Source organism: Lygodium microphyllum, chromosome 8 (genome assembly GCF_053477565.2).
Source record: "Lygodium microphyllum isolate KBCC chromosome 8, Lygodium_microphyllum_v1.1.10, whole genome shotgun sequence".
NCBI classification, from domain to species: Eukaryota; Viridiplantae; Streptophyta; class Polypodiopsida; order Schizaeales; family Lygodiaceae; genus Lygodium; species Lygodium microphyllum.
This window is the reverse complement of record NC_141142.1, coordinates 32,455,818-32,471,798: the sequence shown is the minus strand read 5'-3', so window position 1 is coordinate 32,471,798 and position 15,981 is coordinate 32,455,818. Positions and strand designations below refer to the sequence as shown.

Below are 15,981 nucleotides of genomic sequence, written 5' to 3'. Positions count from 1 at the left end.
AGGATGTCCAAGAGTAGCCTCCACCAACTACTGTTAAAGAAGTGCGTAGCTTTCTTGGATTAATTGGTTGATACATGATCTTCATTAAGGACTACGCCTTAATTGCGGCTCCCCTTACAAATTTGCTGAAGAAGCAGGTTGCCATAGCATGGATGCCCACAAAACAATCAAGTTTTGTTCAACTCAAGCATAGCTTAGTGACAACGCCAATTCTAAAGCTCCCAGACTTGAGCAAGGAATTTGAAGTTGTCACGGATTCCAGTTCACTTGCACTAGGTTGTGTACTAATGCAAGGAGGTCATCCTATAGCATATTCTTCGAGGAAGCTAAAGACCCATGAAAGGAATTATGCTACCCGTGACTTGGAGCTATTAGCAGTTACTCATGCTCTCAAGCTTTGGTGACATTATTTGCTTGGCAACAAGTTCTCTTTGGTCACATACCATAAGAGCCTTAAATGGACATTCACCCAAACCAACCTCAATATGAGGCAACGACGTTGGATTGAAGTTTTGCAGGAATATGATTTTGAGACAGATATCAACCTAGCAAGGAGAATGTAGTCGCTAATGCCTTAAGTCGCAAAGCGTTCCTCAACTCTCTTATTATGGAGGAATCCTCGATGGAAAAATTATTGGCAACTATGGTATTAATGCCTAGCAACCCTATCCTTGAACTAGCAAAGGAGGAAGCTAGCCATGACCCAGAGTATCTGAAGACGATGAAGGAGATCTTGGGGAAGGACCAAAACCCCAAACTTAAAGTCAAATATCAAGAATTTTCTATCAATGAGGGACTTGTCTACTTTAGAACAAGGTTGTGCATACCCTCAATCAGGAAACTCAAACAAAGAATACTTTGGAAAGCACATGATTCCCCCTTTTCAAGCCATCTCGAAAATGTCAAGACCCTTAACACGGTCAGGAAGAGCTACCATTGGGAAAGGCTTAAGGGAGATGTGCTCAAATATGTCACAGAATGTTTGTCTTGCCAGCGCATTAAAGCAGAACATGTCAAGATGCTTGGGAAGTTGCAACCTCTTGACATTCCCCAGATGAAGTGGGAATTTATCAGCATGGACTTTGTTGTTGGATTACCTTCAGTCCAAGGAGGATACAACTCAATTATGGCTATAGTAGACATGCTCACTAAGGTTGCACACCTCATTCCAATCAAGACAAATTATAAAGCTTTAGACATTGCTAGGTTATTTATCAAGGAAATATTTAGACTCCATGGGTTACCGAGAAGGATCGTTAGTGACTGCGATTCCCTCTTCACATCTCACTTTTGTAGAGGGATATTCGAGGCCATTGGGACTCAACTTTGTTTCAGTATAGCCTATCACCCTTAGACTGATGGCCAAACAGAGAGGGTCAATCAGGTCACTGAAGATATCCTTAGGGCATATTGCTGTCGCGAACCCAGGAAATGGATCCAATATCTACCATTGGTAGAGTTCGCCTATAATAATTCTTACCAAACAAAGCATTCAAATGACACCTTTCCAAGCATTGTATGGGCATGATTACCATACCCCATTGCACTTTTCAAATCCTACCCTGAGGGTAGAAGCTTCCAAGAAGATGCTTGAGGAGATGGATGAGTAGGTCAAAACCATCAGACAAGATATTAGAGCCGCCAAGGATAGGTAGAAAGCCTATGTGAATCTAAATAGACAAGAGAGACTCTTTAAAGAAGGGGATATGGTTTTTATTCTTGTACGACGTAAGAAGAGTTCCTTATCACTGGGAGAATTTAAGAAATTGAGTCCAAGGTATTGTGGACCCTACAAGATCCTCAAATGCCTAGGGCCCAGTACCTACAAACTCCAACTCCATGAGAACATAAAGGTTCACAATGTATTCCATGTTAGCCTATTAAAGAAATATATATCCAATCCTAGCCATGTACTCAATGACCAGCAAGTTGTAATGCCAAGCTAAGGAGTCCTGGAGCTCTGGCCAGATAGAATCCTATACAACCGGGAAAAGGGATTGAGGAGTAAAAACCCTCAAAGAGTACCTCATCCAGTGGAAGGACTATCGAGAGGAAGATGCCACTTGGATTGACGAGAATACTCTCAACCAACAATATCCCCAATTCCTTTCGAGATGAGGACATCTCGATTCCTTAAGGGCGGGAAGGATGTAACACTTCGTCGTCGTCCGCCGTCGCGAACAGACTCCCCCCCTATTACAGTCGCCGTCGCCATCAAATTCTCCCCCCTATTTACCTTGTTATTTCCAAAATAAAAATGACTTATTTTTAATTACCTTTTCCTCCCCCCCCTATCGATGCCATCGAATGACGGAGGGAGGGGGAGTTGAACTATGAGATGGAGGGGGAGTTGAATTGATCGTTGACGTGATGAGGAAGATGATGACAGAAGGGTGGGTTGCAACCAAAAGACAGCCGTGATGATGACACAAGGATGTGAAAAGGGGAGGGAGCCAAAATTATTAGGTGAAGGAGGAGATCATGATGATAACATGAAGCTAAACCCATACTCAACGAAGGTAAAGAGGGAGATAATGCAAGCATCCGTCACTATTGGCTTACACCCAAGAGACTCCCAAATTTGTTTGTGCTTAAGACCTCAAGCACTCAACATGCAGTCGATCCATAACAAAACCCTATCATAGTATTATTTCCCCCACATTAATACCCACTACTCCCCTATATAATCTCCCCCTCCTTAAAAAGGGGGAGACACCATTCTTCTATTCTCCCCCCTGTTGCTAAGCTTAAGAGAGAGAGAGAGAGGTAGTGAGGAAGAGTAAGAGAGAGGGAGAGGGAGAGAGTAAGAGAGAGGGAGAAGGAGAGAGTAAGAGAGAGAGGGAGAGAGTAAGAGGGAGAGGGAGAAGAGGCTCAAGAACCAACCCCCTCCTTGAGCAAAGGCTCGAGTGCCGTCTTTCCCCATCGCAAGCCTCGTAATCTCTCCATCGATTGCCTCAAGCTGACAAGGAGCCCGCGAAAGGCAAGATAAGGCATAGTAACTTCGGCACTAAGGAGTCCTTCGAAGGGAGCGAAGGCCGCCTCTCCAACTCCACAACGGCCCCAAAGCGTAAGCTCTCCCAGGAAATTGAAAAAGTCGCAACTATGGGGGAAGGATTGGGGAAAGACGCCACTATCAACACGAATGGATTATTAGGTGAAAATGCTAACTCGACTCTCCAAAACCAAGTACTGTTACCACATTAGAAATGGAAATTGAGTATTTAAGCATAAGCATTATTAGAAATAAAGTCATGCCTCACGTCAAGTAGTTGCATATTTTGAAAGGTAGCCATACACTCGCATTTGAGTAATTAAGTCATGCCTTATGAGTTGCATAAATGTATTGAAAAGGATTTCTACGAATAGGGACCTCGTATCGCATTGACAATGTAGGGGAGACTTGCATTGGGACCTGCATGGCATCATGAATAGCTTCAATTGCACCACATAATGGGATATGCATCTAAAAAGGTAGATTAGGATGCGCACATGAATTGTTGAGTTGTTTGAAAAGGATAGTTTGGTAGATAAGGTCCTGGCCGATAAGTGAAGCCAAGGTTTAGCTCACCTAGAACCTTAGTCATAAAATAAATCGGCTTGTCCTTACGACCATATTCTTACTTGAAGTCAACATGCTCCTGGTCTCTAACCCAATAGCCAACCGCAATGAGCCCAACGATATGCCTAGGTAATCGGGAAACTCCCCTCGGTTGATTGCCACGACTCCACTGCAACTCTCCTACATCTTCGGGGATTGGCCCCAAGATGCATCGCTCCAACATATAAGACATAATGCAAAAACTCCACTCTTTTCTTGTTTTATACGATTCCGGAATATATAAATCCTCACCAAATAGTCCCAAGGAAATTGTACAATTGACCTACAGCAAAGGCTCCTTTCCACTCAACGTATAAGTCTAATCATATCTTAGGAAGATAATTGCTATGCAATCCAGGACTGATACCATGCCATGCATCATGCATAGTGCATATGATCATAGTGCACAAACAATATTTATTAAATCAACATTTTGTGATGTGGAAAAAAACAACCCTTTCATGATTTTCACTAAACGTATGCTTCTATGTATGGAGATTAGCACCGATTTCTCATGCTACTAGCCCCTTAAACTGAATTATCACAATTCTAAATGAAATGCACGATCAAATGTTTCAAAAATTCAAACCCTCTCAACCCTCTTAATCTCTTAACATCACCCTTTCCCTCTAATGTTTAGGTTATGCTGCATTGCACAAGTGTAGGGTATTATTTTGTATGTATTTTTCGTATAAAACGAAAAAAACACAAACTATGACGCATAAACAAAGCCAAACTGAAGCCAAACTTCATGCCTCAGCTTTGTTATACAGCCACAACCACGAATCTTAATTTTCTAGATTTTTATAACACGAAAATCCTATTTTTTCCTTTTTAAACTATTTTTCTCTATTTATTTGTGCATAAAAATAGATTATTTTCTGATTTATGACTAGTGACTGATTATGACAGCTGAAAGATGTTTTGTCTCAGAATTTTATCCCATGCCCATCTCTTTTCCCCACCCGAAACCAATAAATCCTTAATTTTTACACTAAAAATTCACTTTTCAGGCTACAATTTAATTATTGCGACTATTTATCATTATGGGTCTACAAATTGTTTATGCACAGCTCTCAATCATAGTGCAAAAAAGCTCCAAACAAATTTTTGTTCCATATGAATTCCATTTCAACCATCAAACATAAAAATAAGCAAATTTCCTTTGTAAAAATGGCGCATACCGCTTACTTGCGTGTTGTGGGTTTTTTGATTATTTTTTGGGGCTGCCAATAGACCGGCCAGCAACAAATCTTCAATGTTGAACATCTCCCCTCATCCTCTTCTTGATCTTGGAGCAATCAGGCTCATGCCGGGCAAGCATCCTTCAACCCGTCTTCATTCTTCTTCATATGCATGAAGGGAGGAGAGAGAAAGACTAAAAATGAGCACTACCATTTGACTGTCCAGCGTTTGATTTGAGGTCTGGAAATCTTTGGCAGTCCATCTTGGAGTCCCCCACTACCAGGAGTCTCATCAGACATGCCGAGAAATTATATAAACTCCCCAACCGTCTCTCAGTGGTTCCTTAAGTTTGGGACTTTGTCGCTTAAAATGATACTAATTGCAGCTGCCGCCTTCGATGAAATCTATTTTTTCCTTGAAATTCAAAATTTTTGACTATTTTTAAACACTTCTCGGCATAAAAAATCATATGTCATTGGCAACCACAGGATAGGGCAACTCAACCCGCCGAATCCCACGAACAAATCTGCACATACATAACCAAAGGAAGCATCAAGCTGATACAAAATAGATATGCATCAAAACACATCACATATCTCACCCTACACTCTAACAAAACCAAGGCATGAAATCCATGAGGAGTAGGCCTAGCATAATCTAATAAAAATCCTAAAGCTAGTCACGAACCTGTTGTTCTAACACAGCCAAGCTAAAAAGAACTATCAAAGAGGGCATCCTAAGTGGTGGTCTGAACTACCTTTCTAACTAAGGACAACTCAACTAGGAGCTCTTACGAGGCGATGAATCCTATAGTCTGATTAAGAAATATTTTCTTTTAGCCCATTTTCCTTTTAGACTTTTATGTTCCATACTCGAGCATGTAAGGAGGGAGCTAAGCGTAGTGACCTAAGGAGAACAAGGCATCGGCCTCAGGTCCTGTCTCAGTACCCAAGAACCTACCAAGCCCTCGCGAGGCGACACTTAATCCTTTTCTAACGCTCACTTTTATTTTCACTCCAACCTTCTTTTATTTGCTTTGCTTTTCAGCTAGTTGCCACCCCTAGGAAGACAAGGCACTGGCACCGGGTCTTGTCTCGTCCCCAAGAACCTACCAAGCCTTCGCAAGGTAATGAACAACTACTCAAGGATTTTTCTTTCTTTCCTTTTCTATTTTTATAGGGGTTAGAACCCCTTTTACACACCTCTCTATATTTTTATTATTTAGCTATTCAGGATTTTGCTTCTTTGCATCACCATTTTTTCTGGCAGGCTTTTCTAACTACCTCACACTAACATGACCTTCTAGAATGGCCACCTAGTAAGTCAGCAAAACAGGGTAACTAGGATTGCCTTCTAAAACAGGTCTTACATTGCCTGACAATGCCTTTGTAGGAGGCAATGACTACTCAGATCTCCCTCAAACATTCTAACCTAAACCTGGGACTTCATGCCTTGATTGCCGGTCCCCACCAAGAAAACAAAATCCCTCACAAGTAACCATAAATATATAGTATAAAAACAAGGTACTCATAAAGGAAAAATATCACCTGGATTGGGCCACGAGAAGCTTTGTCACAGCAAAGGCTTCCCCCCAGGTTCCATGTAATCTATTTAGCAAAACACTAAAATAAAAAATGTTAACCACACCCGCACTAAACAAACAAATGGCCCTCTTGGCCTAAAATGGATAGGTCATTCTAATCCATGCAATACATGGTCTACTTGGCATATACATCACATCCTATTAAACTAACCAGGATACCAAGGATAGCATACAATAGGATGGCTAGCCCCATGCTACTCATGCCACATAGCTCAAGGTTTTATCTTGGGGCTTTTGTAAATCCACTAGCCCAAGCCTTTCTACTGATATAACATCGATATGTCCTATTATTCCTTGGGTACCATTGGCTAGGTGAATGACATCATGGGACTCGCATGTCCCACATTTATTGTCATCCAAATGAACTGGTTGTTCAAGCAGCTTAGAGGCTCCTTTGGCAGAAAGAATCACAACTTGGTGCTCATTCAAACCTCCCCTATTTGGGTTTTGACATAAGTCAATGTTGCAACCCAAACTAGGTAGGGTTTCAATCCGAGACCCATAACATAACTGTATCCTAGAGTGGTGCATATTGTCAAATGTATCATTATGGCCTTTTATCACACCTACATGGGAATTGATCACAATATAACCGCATGGTGTTATTGACCTTGTATCTAACGCACCAGCCACATTTTGAGAGATCTTGGGTTTCCAAACCCATCTCACATCCCTTCTTACATTCTTAGGCTGCCTCGACTATCCACATTGGTCCAATGGACTCACTGTGGATTTATCACTATTACCAAATGGCCTCATAGCTTTATGGCTTCTATTTAGTACAGGTGGACCTTTAGCATGCCACGTCTTGTCTACGCGAGATGTCTTTACTTGCCTTTGTCCACTCCGCAATTGCCTATTTATAGGAACCATGCTCTTACTAATAGGAACAACATCTACTCAAAAGCATGACTTATTTAAAGATGGAAAAGATCTCTTTAGAGCCTTTCCACTGGCAAAACCAAAACCACCCATAAGATACTTATCCACACTCACAGGCCCAATGGTTCTATCAATGTTACTGTCACAACTACCTCTCATCATGGGAGCATTGCAAGCCTTGATGGGACTTACTGGGCACACAACAAACCTTATACACACAATAGACAACCCCACCACACGGCCTCATGGACCAGGAGCATCTGTAATACAGCGATGACCACTAGATAGACTTACTTATGCGTTTGTAGCCGATATGTAGTCCAAATTTTACCTTCCCTTCTCCTCAGAGGGAGATCCCATAACATATAGGCATAGTGCCTCGTCACACAAACATCAGGAAGCTCCCCTCGGGCTGATTGTCGCGGCTCCACTCTTTTCTTGTTTTGTACGATCTCAGAATATATAAATCTTCACCAAAAATTCCCAAGGAAAGCTTACAATTGACCTACAACAAAGGCTCCTTTCCACTCAACGTATAAGTCATATCTTTTGAAGACAATTGCTATGCAATCCAGGACTGATACCATGCCATGCGTCATGCATAGTGCATAGTGCATATGATCCTAGTGCACAAACAATAATTATCAAATCAGCATTTTGTGATGTGGAAAAAACACTCCTTTCATGATTTTCACTAAACGTATGCTTTGATGTATAGAGACTAGCACCGATTTCTCATGCTACTAGCCCCTTAAACTGAATTATCGCAATTCTAAATGGAATGCACAATCAAATGTTTCAAAAATTCAAACCCTCTCAGCCCTCTTAATCTCTTAACATCACCCTTTCCCTCTAACGTTTAGGTTATGCTTCGTTGCACAAGTGTAGGGTATTATTTTGTATGTATTTTTTGCATAAAACAAAAAAAAAACATGAACTGTGACACATAAACAAAGCCAAAATTCATGCCTCAAATTTATTATACAACCACAACCACAACCACGAATCATAATTTTCTAGATTTTTATAACACGAAAATCCTATTTTTTCCCATTTTAACTATTTTTCTCTATTTATTTGTGCATAAAAATAGATTATTTTCTGATTTATGACTAATGACTGATTATGATAGCTGAAATATGTTTTGTCTTAGAATTTTATCCCATGCACATCTCTTTTTTTCCACCCGGAACCAATAAATCCTTCATTTTTACACTAAAAATGTACTTTTCAAGCTATAATTTAATTATTGCGACTGTTTATCATTATGGGTTTGCAATTTTTTAATGCATAGCCCTCAATCATAGTGCAAACAAGCTTCAAACATATTTTTGTTTCATATGAATTCCATTTCAACCATCAAACATAAAAAAGAGTAAATTTCCTTTGTAAAAATGGTGCATACCGCTTACTTGCGTGTTGCGGGTTTTTTGATTATTTTTCGGGGTTATCAATGGACCGACCAGCAACAAATCTTCAATGCTAAACATCTCCCCTCAGCCTCCTCTTGATCTTGGAGCAATCGGGTTCATGCCGGGCAAGCATCCTTCAACCGGTATTCATTCTTCTAACCGGGCAAGCATCCTTCAACCGGTCTTCATTCTTCTTCATGTGCATGAACTGCTCCTTAAGGGAGAGAGAGGAAGGAGAGAGAAATACTAAAAAATGAGATTTTTAAATTCTCCATTAAAACGGGCAAGCTTGCAGCCATCTTGTTCCTCTCCCCGCCCTGATCAAGAATCTCCCTCTCTCTCTCCAAACAGGTTTGAATCTGAAAGACATCAAGCAAAAATGAGGAGGTGCATTGACGCTTCCCTCTGTTTGACAGTTTTTGCATTAGTTTCAAGGCTTTTATTAAGCCTAAGGTTTAAAACATTAAAATAACCGGTTCATCTTTTTGTGTTCACACTGTCTTGCAAGTGGATTTTTCAAATTTGAGGGGGCAAACGATGTCGAAATTGAGATTTGTCTGGGCGGATGGCTTCATAACATCAAAATCTACAAAACAGGGCCCCATCACGCTCTTCTCGGCTTCCAGATCCAGTAGTCGCTTCACAACCCCAAACCTTGCGGGGATTAAATGGGGGGTCAAATGGGCTCAAATCGACGAATTGAGACTTGCATTGGATTCCTAACGTCGAAATGCATCTAGCAAAACTCCAACTCGGCCATCCACCACCGTTTGATTTTTCATGAAAATTGGCTTTTTGACGTCTCTCAGGCACTACCATTTGATTGTCCGGCGTTCGATTTGAGGTCTGAAAATATCTGGCAGTCCGTCTTGGAGTCCCCCACTGCCGGGAGTCTCATCTGACATGCCGAGAAATTATATAAACTCCCCAACCGTCTCTCAGTGGGTCTTTAAAGCACTTTTGGGGCTTTGCTGCTTAAAATCGTACTGATTGCAGCTGCCACCTTCGATGAAGTTTATTTTTCCCTTGAAATTCCGAATTTTTGGCTATTTTTAAGCACTTCTCGGTATCAAAAATTATCTGTCACCTCTAGATAGACCCCATCTCACATTCTCGTCTTCACCATGCCTCTCCAAGATAGCCAATATATGGTCATTAGGTCTAGTGGCATACAAAGCCCATCTGAATTGCCTCTCTGTAAAGTTCAATTGGTTATGAACAATGAAGGGAAAACTCATTGTCAAGTTGCACGAGCTTGTCATGCATGTATACTGACATAGCCTCCCACTACCATAGCATTGTAGAGAAATGGAGAGACCAAGACTCGTTTTTCAAATACTATGTCATCCACAATCCCCATGATGAGTTTCGATAGTTGTTTGTTGTTGTTCAATTTTCAAATGATTATATAGAGATGCTAATCTAGAAACACCTAGCTTGTCATAGGCATGTGATGCCTACAACATTGGATTAGAAGAACCTAGGTGGCTAGATTACGATGAGAATATCAAGAACATAAAGGAAAATCCCAACTAGTGGAAGTAGCAAGAGGTGGAACGAGCAGAGGTAACATGATATTATATACTAACAAATTTGCATTTTATGTTTCATTTAAGAGTTCTTATAATCTATGTTTGTTCCTTGCTGCAACATTGGGCCGAGGAGGGATTCCACAAGGATGAGATCTATGATTAGGGATCTCATCATTCTCTACTATAGACTATCTACTTCTATAATTAGATGTTATAGCTTTATATAAAGTATTGTATGCTTTGTAGTTGTATCATTTGAATTTATACATATTCTATTGCTACTATACCATTAGGACATTGATATATTTTCTTCCTACTTTCAAGTACTTTGTAGTGTCTTTATTGTGTTATACATTCAAGTGCCTTACTTATACTTGTTACAATGGTACTTTCATTAGTACTTTGAGTTTTACATAGATTTGAACAATAGTCCATTTTTGACATGATAGGAAACATGAAGGGCAAGGATGTCCTTTCTAATATTTTTTTTCCCTGTGTGCTTGGTGGTCTATACATTAGTATATTTTTTTTGTATTCACCAAAATAACCATGTGAATATGCATTAGAATAGAGGTTGGCGTATCTATTGGTATGCTTGTCACTATTTAGCAATGTATATTATTTTAATTACTATTGCTACAACTATTTTGACACTTTTTGGTCAACAAGATCGATCATTTCAATGAATATATCAATGGATGGGGCTTGGTATTTTTAAACCATTGTCACTTGTATTTGCATCAAAATTTCTTATGGTATATCCTTTATATGTTGTAATACAATTGATACGCTATTGACCATGCAAGTCTTTCTTGCCTTTTCAACTTTCTACTGGGCATCTATGTTTTTTTTCTACTTGGCATCCATTTTGTGGTCAATGTTGGCATAGTTCTTATTTATCACAATATATACACCAAGTGTTGTTGTTACAAGCAAGGTGGAAGGGCCAAGCCAATTAATCACAAGGGCAACCCATCCTAATCGCAATCATTTTGGATTAACAAGACAACTTACAAAGCTAGTATGGCACCAATGACTATCAATCCCGGCCTATTGTTGCAACTAGAGAAGAATGGGATCAAGAGGCGTTAGCTCATCCTTAAAGGAGCCATAGACACATTACTCCAATGGTACTCAATACAACTCTCAATTTTACACATTTAAGAAGTAACATAATTCCACACATATGCAAAATCAAACATTCACACAAATGCAAAATCAAACATACACACAAAATTGTTGTGCATCTGTACAACATTACATTACATCATATTTATTTGTGATAGATAAAGGGCAAGAACTTTGAGATCCCCATTACTAATTGAATTTGGCTATTGAATACTGGGTTATGCTCAAAATGACTTTTTTCCCCTAACAAATGTATCAAGAAATTTATTGTGATAAATTGTTCCTTTCACACCTTGAGATGTACCAACCTAGGTAATTAGAGTGTGGATCTTGTACTTTCAAGTAGTACTAGAATTTGAAGGGCAACCCAAACTTTGACTTGAAAGGCTTTAGTAAAAGCTAAATTGCATTATGAACACATTGCAAGAGAATACTTCTAATCTTATTCTAATAATATCCTCATTCTCAAGGGCAAATCCATTTATATCCTTCTTGTGAAAGATAAATCCCTCTTTTAAGGGTTCAACAACCTTCAAATTCAAGCCTTAGTTTTAAGATCCAAGCACCAATTAAGTAAACATAGCAATTATCTCAACTTTATCGCATCTACTGTTTGCTCTTTGATATCCACCATCCTTTTGGGAAATTCTCTTCTTCTGAGTGTGGGTCGAAGCACGTAGGGTCACTTCTTAGATGCTAGTTTGGAGAGTGCTTTTTGAAGAGCTTGAATTTCCTTGGTCACGGAGCACACAATGCTATCCACAGGAGGAGTACGAGGTATTGATTTCTCGTGAGGCTCAAGGAATGTTGGTTCACAAGGAACCTGCAAATGGAGCAATCAATCTACATGAGAGAGAGAGAGAGAGAGAGAGAGAGAGAGAGAGAGAGAGAGAGGGAGGGGGGGGGGGGGATGGGTGGGTGTGTTTTGGGGTTGTAGTGTGTGTGTGTGTTACAGATACATGAATAACCTTTTTGATTGTCTGAAGCCATTCCCTCAAAGCAGGAAGTAGGGATAGGAGCTTCCTGGGTTCGATCTGCGCCGCCTGCGCCTTGTGTAGAGCAAGTTGCACCTCATATAATTGAGCCCTAACCTCCTTCTCTCGGAGCTGACAATCCACAATCTCCTGCTCCCTCTTGCCAAGCTCCCTACAACAACATAAGGTATCACAAGCTTGCAAAACCAGATTCAAAAGGGAGGATCAACCAACCACCTCCATAGCTCTTAATCACATCAGATCCAAAACTGCCTCTCCAAACATTGGTAACAGATAGACTTGTCATCTAAGATTGAATTACAATGTCCTCACCTTTGCAATGCATTCACTCGGCCTAGGGCGTCATCCAAGCTCCTTCGTTGCAAATCAAACTGTCTGTCATGGCAAAGGACTTTTAGAAACCCATTAAGTATGTGCATTTGAAGGAAATCATAAGTTGACTGTCTATCATGTTCTAACTCTGCCCACCTTTCCCTCTTTCTCAGTTCATTGAGCTCTCTAGACAATGCAAGCTTCTCACGCTGCAAACGACACAGCTGCTTTCTCAGGTACTCCACCCTTTGACCATCCATTCTCTCATTGTGGCCGCTCATCGCCATAAAATGTTCAGTTTCCTGTGATGAGATCTTTCCTCTTCAAAAATGAAAATTCTTAGTTTTCTGTACTACTAATAGCAAGAACAGCACACATTTACAACTCTATGACAGCAGTACAAGCTGGTTTACCTCTCCTGATCTTTCAGATGATGGCTTAGACTGCATGGTGTCACCGTCCTTGTGCTGTCGCTGCTCTGATTTCATGTGCAACATTTGCATCTTCATTTCTACAATCTGGAAAAGTCAACACAGTTTTTCCCACTGATATTAGCATGGATCAGACCAATATGAGCCTAGTGTACTCCTGAAATTCAAAGTATCAAAATTTCTTAGGCCATTATAACAGAGTCTCATCCATCAACCTTGTCAGAGAAATTGACATGACATCTTATACATGTCACCAGTATACAATATAGCTGCAGAATCAGATAACAAAATAGGGTTGGGATTCAATCAATGGTCGCCATGGCTAGTCTGCAAAATAGGAATGAGATCCATCAATGGGACAACTAGTTTGTTGAAGTTGGTATCCATCAGAGATGCACTGTGGTGAAACATCTTCATCGCCATGAGATTATAATGTCATGACATCCCCACTAAAGGTCACTGATGCTCCAAGAGAAATGGATGCACATGTCAAATGCAATATTAAATGCATACATGATTGCAAAATGCATGTGTCAGTATGCATGGACATGCATGCATACAAACGTCTGCACAGATTAGAGCATAGGGAGAGGTCAAGCTTTACCAAGAAATCCAAAGCATAACTTGGAATGCATACACAAAGCGCATAAACATTATCAAGAGCTGAATGCTACATAGTCCTTGTTCAATTTAATGCTAGAGAAGTGCTGATTTGTAAGGATGCTGATGAAACCTTCACTTCATATTCCATGGCACACTCCAGCAGAGCTATTTGAAGCTCCTCTACTTTCTTCTTGTATGCTTCACATTGATCCTCCTTATCCTGCATCAAACTCCAGGAAATATTCAAACATAGAAGCCTTGATTGTACACATGAATGCTAATGAGCAGCATTCATAAATGAAAAGACCAGTACACAATAACCTCTAAAAGCGGAGGATAAGAAGCTGGATTGCCTATCGATGTGAGCTTCTTCCCGAGCAACTGAGTAATTCGATTTCCACCTAAAGAATCACGAAAAGGACAAAAAGAACCTGACATTCTGAAGCGGAGGATGTCTTAAAGCAGCTCACATCCACAGTGACAACTGCCTATTTGTGAAGCCTAAAATCTAAAAAACAACTTACTTTCAACAATGTGAGCAAAAGTGAAACTCCAAGGGGGAAAGCTACCATTTATTTCTATGGTTTCACTCCAATTTGTGATGCCAGCACTTTTGATATGATAAGATATCTTCTCTGCTGGAGCATTGCCCTGCTGCTGATCTGTCTCCTTAATGTTGCTATCAGAATCGCTTGCTTCCTCCATGCTTTCAATCCGTGGTCCTTTCCGTCCATTTTTTGCATTCTTTTGTATCCCGTTCAAGCCGCTGTCCTGCAGCTGCTGATGGACCAAATCGATTGTATTCACACCATTTGCGCTTATATCAAGAGGGGTAATCGCACCGTATAATGTCCCAGAGGGATTTTGAGTCCTGTTCTCATCACTTCCGACACAGTTTGGCAGGGAGTTAGCTGGAGTGAGGTACCAGTAGCTTGTATCTGCATGTGTCTGCTCAACCACAGTTGGCTCTCCATTGGTGATGGATGGCCAGCAGTTTTTGATCAGCTCGCCTCTCATCATGTCCTCAATCGCCGGGGCCAAGGCAGAGAGAGGCCCGCTGTTCGGTCCTATGCAGAAACTCCTCTCTGCAGAATGCAGGAAGATGCTCTCATCATCCACCGAAGCATGAGTCATGGTGCTGGGATGCGGGCTAGGTGTAGGCGTGGAGACGCCATCATCAGGCATAACTCTATCATGAGGCATGCCACCATGGCCATGCATCAAGCCATCATGGTGGTCCTGCTGCATCATCCCATCATCTTTACCAGGATGGGTCCAGGAGAGCACCATCTTCTCCAGCCCATCGGCAATCTGCTCGATGGCGTGGGGATCGAGCTGGTTCCTCCAGTTACTGGCCTGCCCTTCTTTGCAGATGGCATGGGCTGAAAGACCGCCGCCGCCGCCACCGGGGCCAGGGCCTCGTGCGCCAGAGAGCTTGCGGGCACGAGGGTTGCGCACAGAGCAGCTCTGGGGCTTGAAGTAGATGCGAGTCATGGTGGCAAGGCATCTGCAGGCATGGGAAGCACCGAGGGGGTGTGAAGGGTCAAGTGGAGGGGGCTGCTGCTCCTATCTCTTCCTCATGAATGAATTCTCTCTCTCTCTCTCTCTCTCTCGTTGTCCCTCCTTTGCTGAATGAGTGCGTGCATGAGTTAGTTAACTAACCGTCTTGTTCCCCTGCCCCTTATCGCTACCATCGTCTGAGTATTCACATAAGAACACAGAGGAGAGAGGTTTCGTGTAAAGTAGAGGATAACAATTCTTCCTATACAAACCATCTTGTAAGTTATATTGCCTTTGTCTCTGCTATGACACACATGTGCTTGCCAAATTGCACCAAGGCTATTAAAAAAACAAAAAACCTCAAACCCTAAGAACATCAGCCACAATCACAAGCTTCTTCCCATTTCTTGAACTTCGAAAACTCAAACAACATCATCTGTAATGGAGCTATCAACATACCTTGTGTGCTGTAGGTGAGGACAAGGACCACAATCATAAGGGAGAACTATAACCATGGCATCATGAGTTTTTGCAAGGGAGCTAACCACATATATAGTGTGTTGCCATTATTAGAGGGATAGGGGCAACTCTAGCCACAACATCATGAGCTTCTTCAAGAGATCACCTAATCACATATCGAGCTTCTTGTAGTTCAGGACAATACGCCAAGGGGACACTTGTGCTCCCCCATCTCCCACTATAATGGAACATTTATACAATGTCTGTCTTGGAGGACCTCATGATGTTCACATCGCTTAATCACAATAACATTGAATTCTCCCAAATGGAAAACACTGAAA

General features: G+C 41.2%; 1 protein-coding gene across 2 annotated transcripts; it reads right to left on the bottom strand.

Annotated features, from left to right (window-relative positions):
- Positions 1 to 11,691: 11,691 nt before the first annotated feature.
- On the bottom strand, positions 11,692 to 15,311 carry LOC148032124 (uncharacterized). Of its 2 annotated transcripts, none has more exons than XM_087684044.1 (8): positions 14,251 to 15,246; positions 14,003 to 14,082; positions 13,812 to 13,901; positions 13,061 to 13,165; positions 12,804 to 12,961; positions 12,648 to 12,710; positions 12,309 to 12,486; positions 11,692 to 12,163 (listed from the first exon to the last, which is right to left on the bottom strand). In XM_087684044.1, exons 1-8 carry the CDS (start codon positions 15,173 to 15,175, stop codon positions 12,023 to 12,025), a joined length of 1,740 nt encoding a protein of 579 aa, XP_087540170.1. In that variant the 5' UTR covers positions 15,176 to 15,246; the 3' UTR covers positions 11,692 to 12,022. The 2 variants fall into 2 exon arrangements, with proteins under 2 accessions (XP_087540170.1, XP_087540169.1); XM_087684043.1 differs by having other exon boundaries at positions 11,694 to 12,163; positions 12,804 to 12,949; positions 14,251 to 15,311.
- Positions 15,312 to 15,981: the final 670 nt, after the last annotated feature.

Coding starts and splice junctions, on each gene's coding strand:
- LOC148032124 (XM_087684044.1), bottom strand. CDS start 15,175: ATGACTCGCATCTACTTCAAGCCCCAGAGCTGCTCTGTGCGCAACCCT. Junction 14,083..14,250: donor TGAAACCATAGAAATAAATG/GTAGCTTTCCCC, acceptor GTGATTCTTTAG/GTGGAAATCGAATTACTCAG. Junction 12,164..12,308: donor GGCTTCAGACAATCAAAAAG/GTTATTCATGTA, acceptor CTCCATTTGCAG/GTTCCTTGTGAACCAACATT.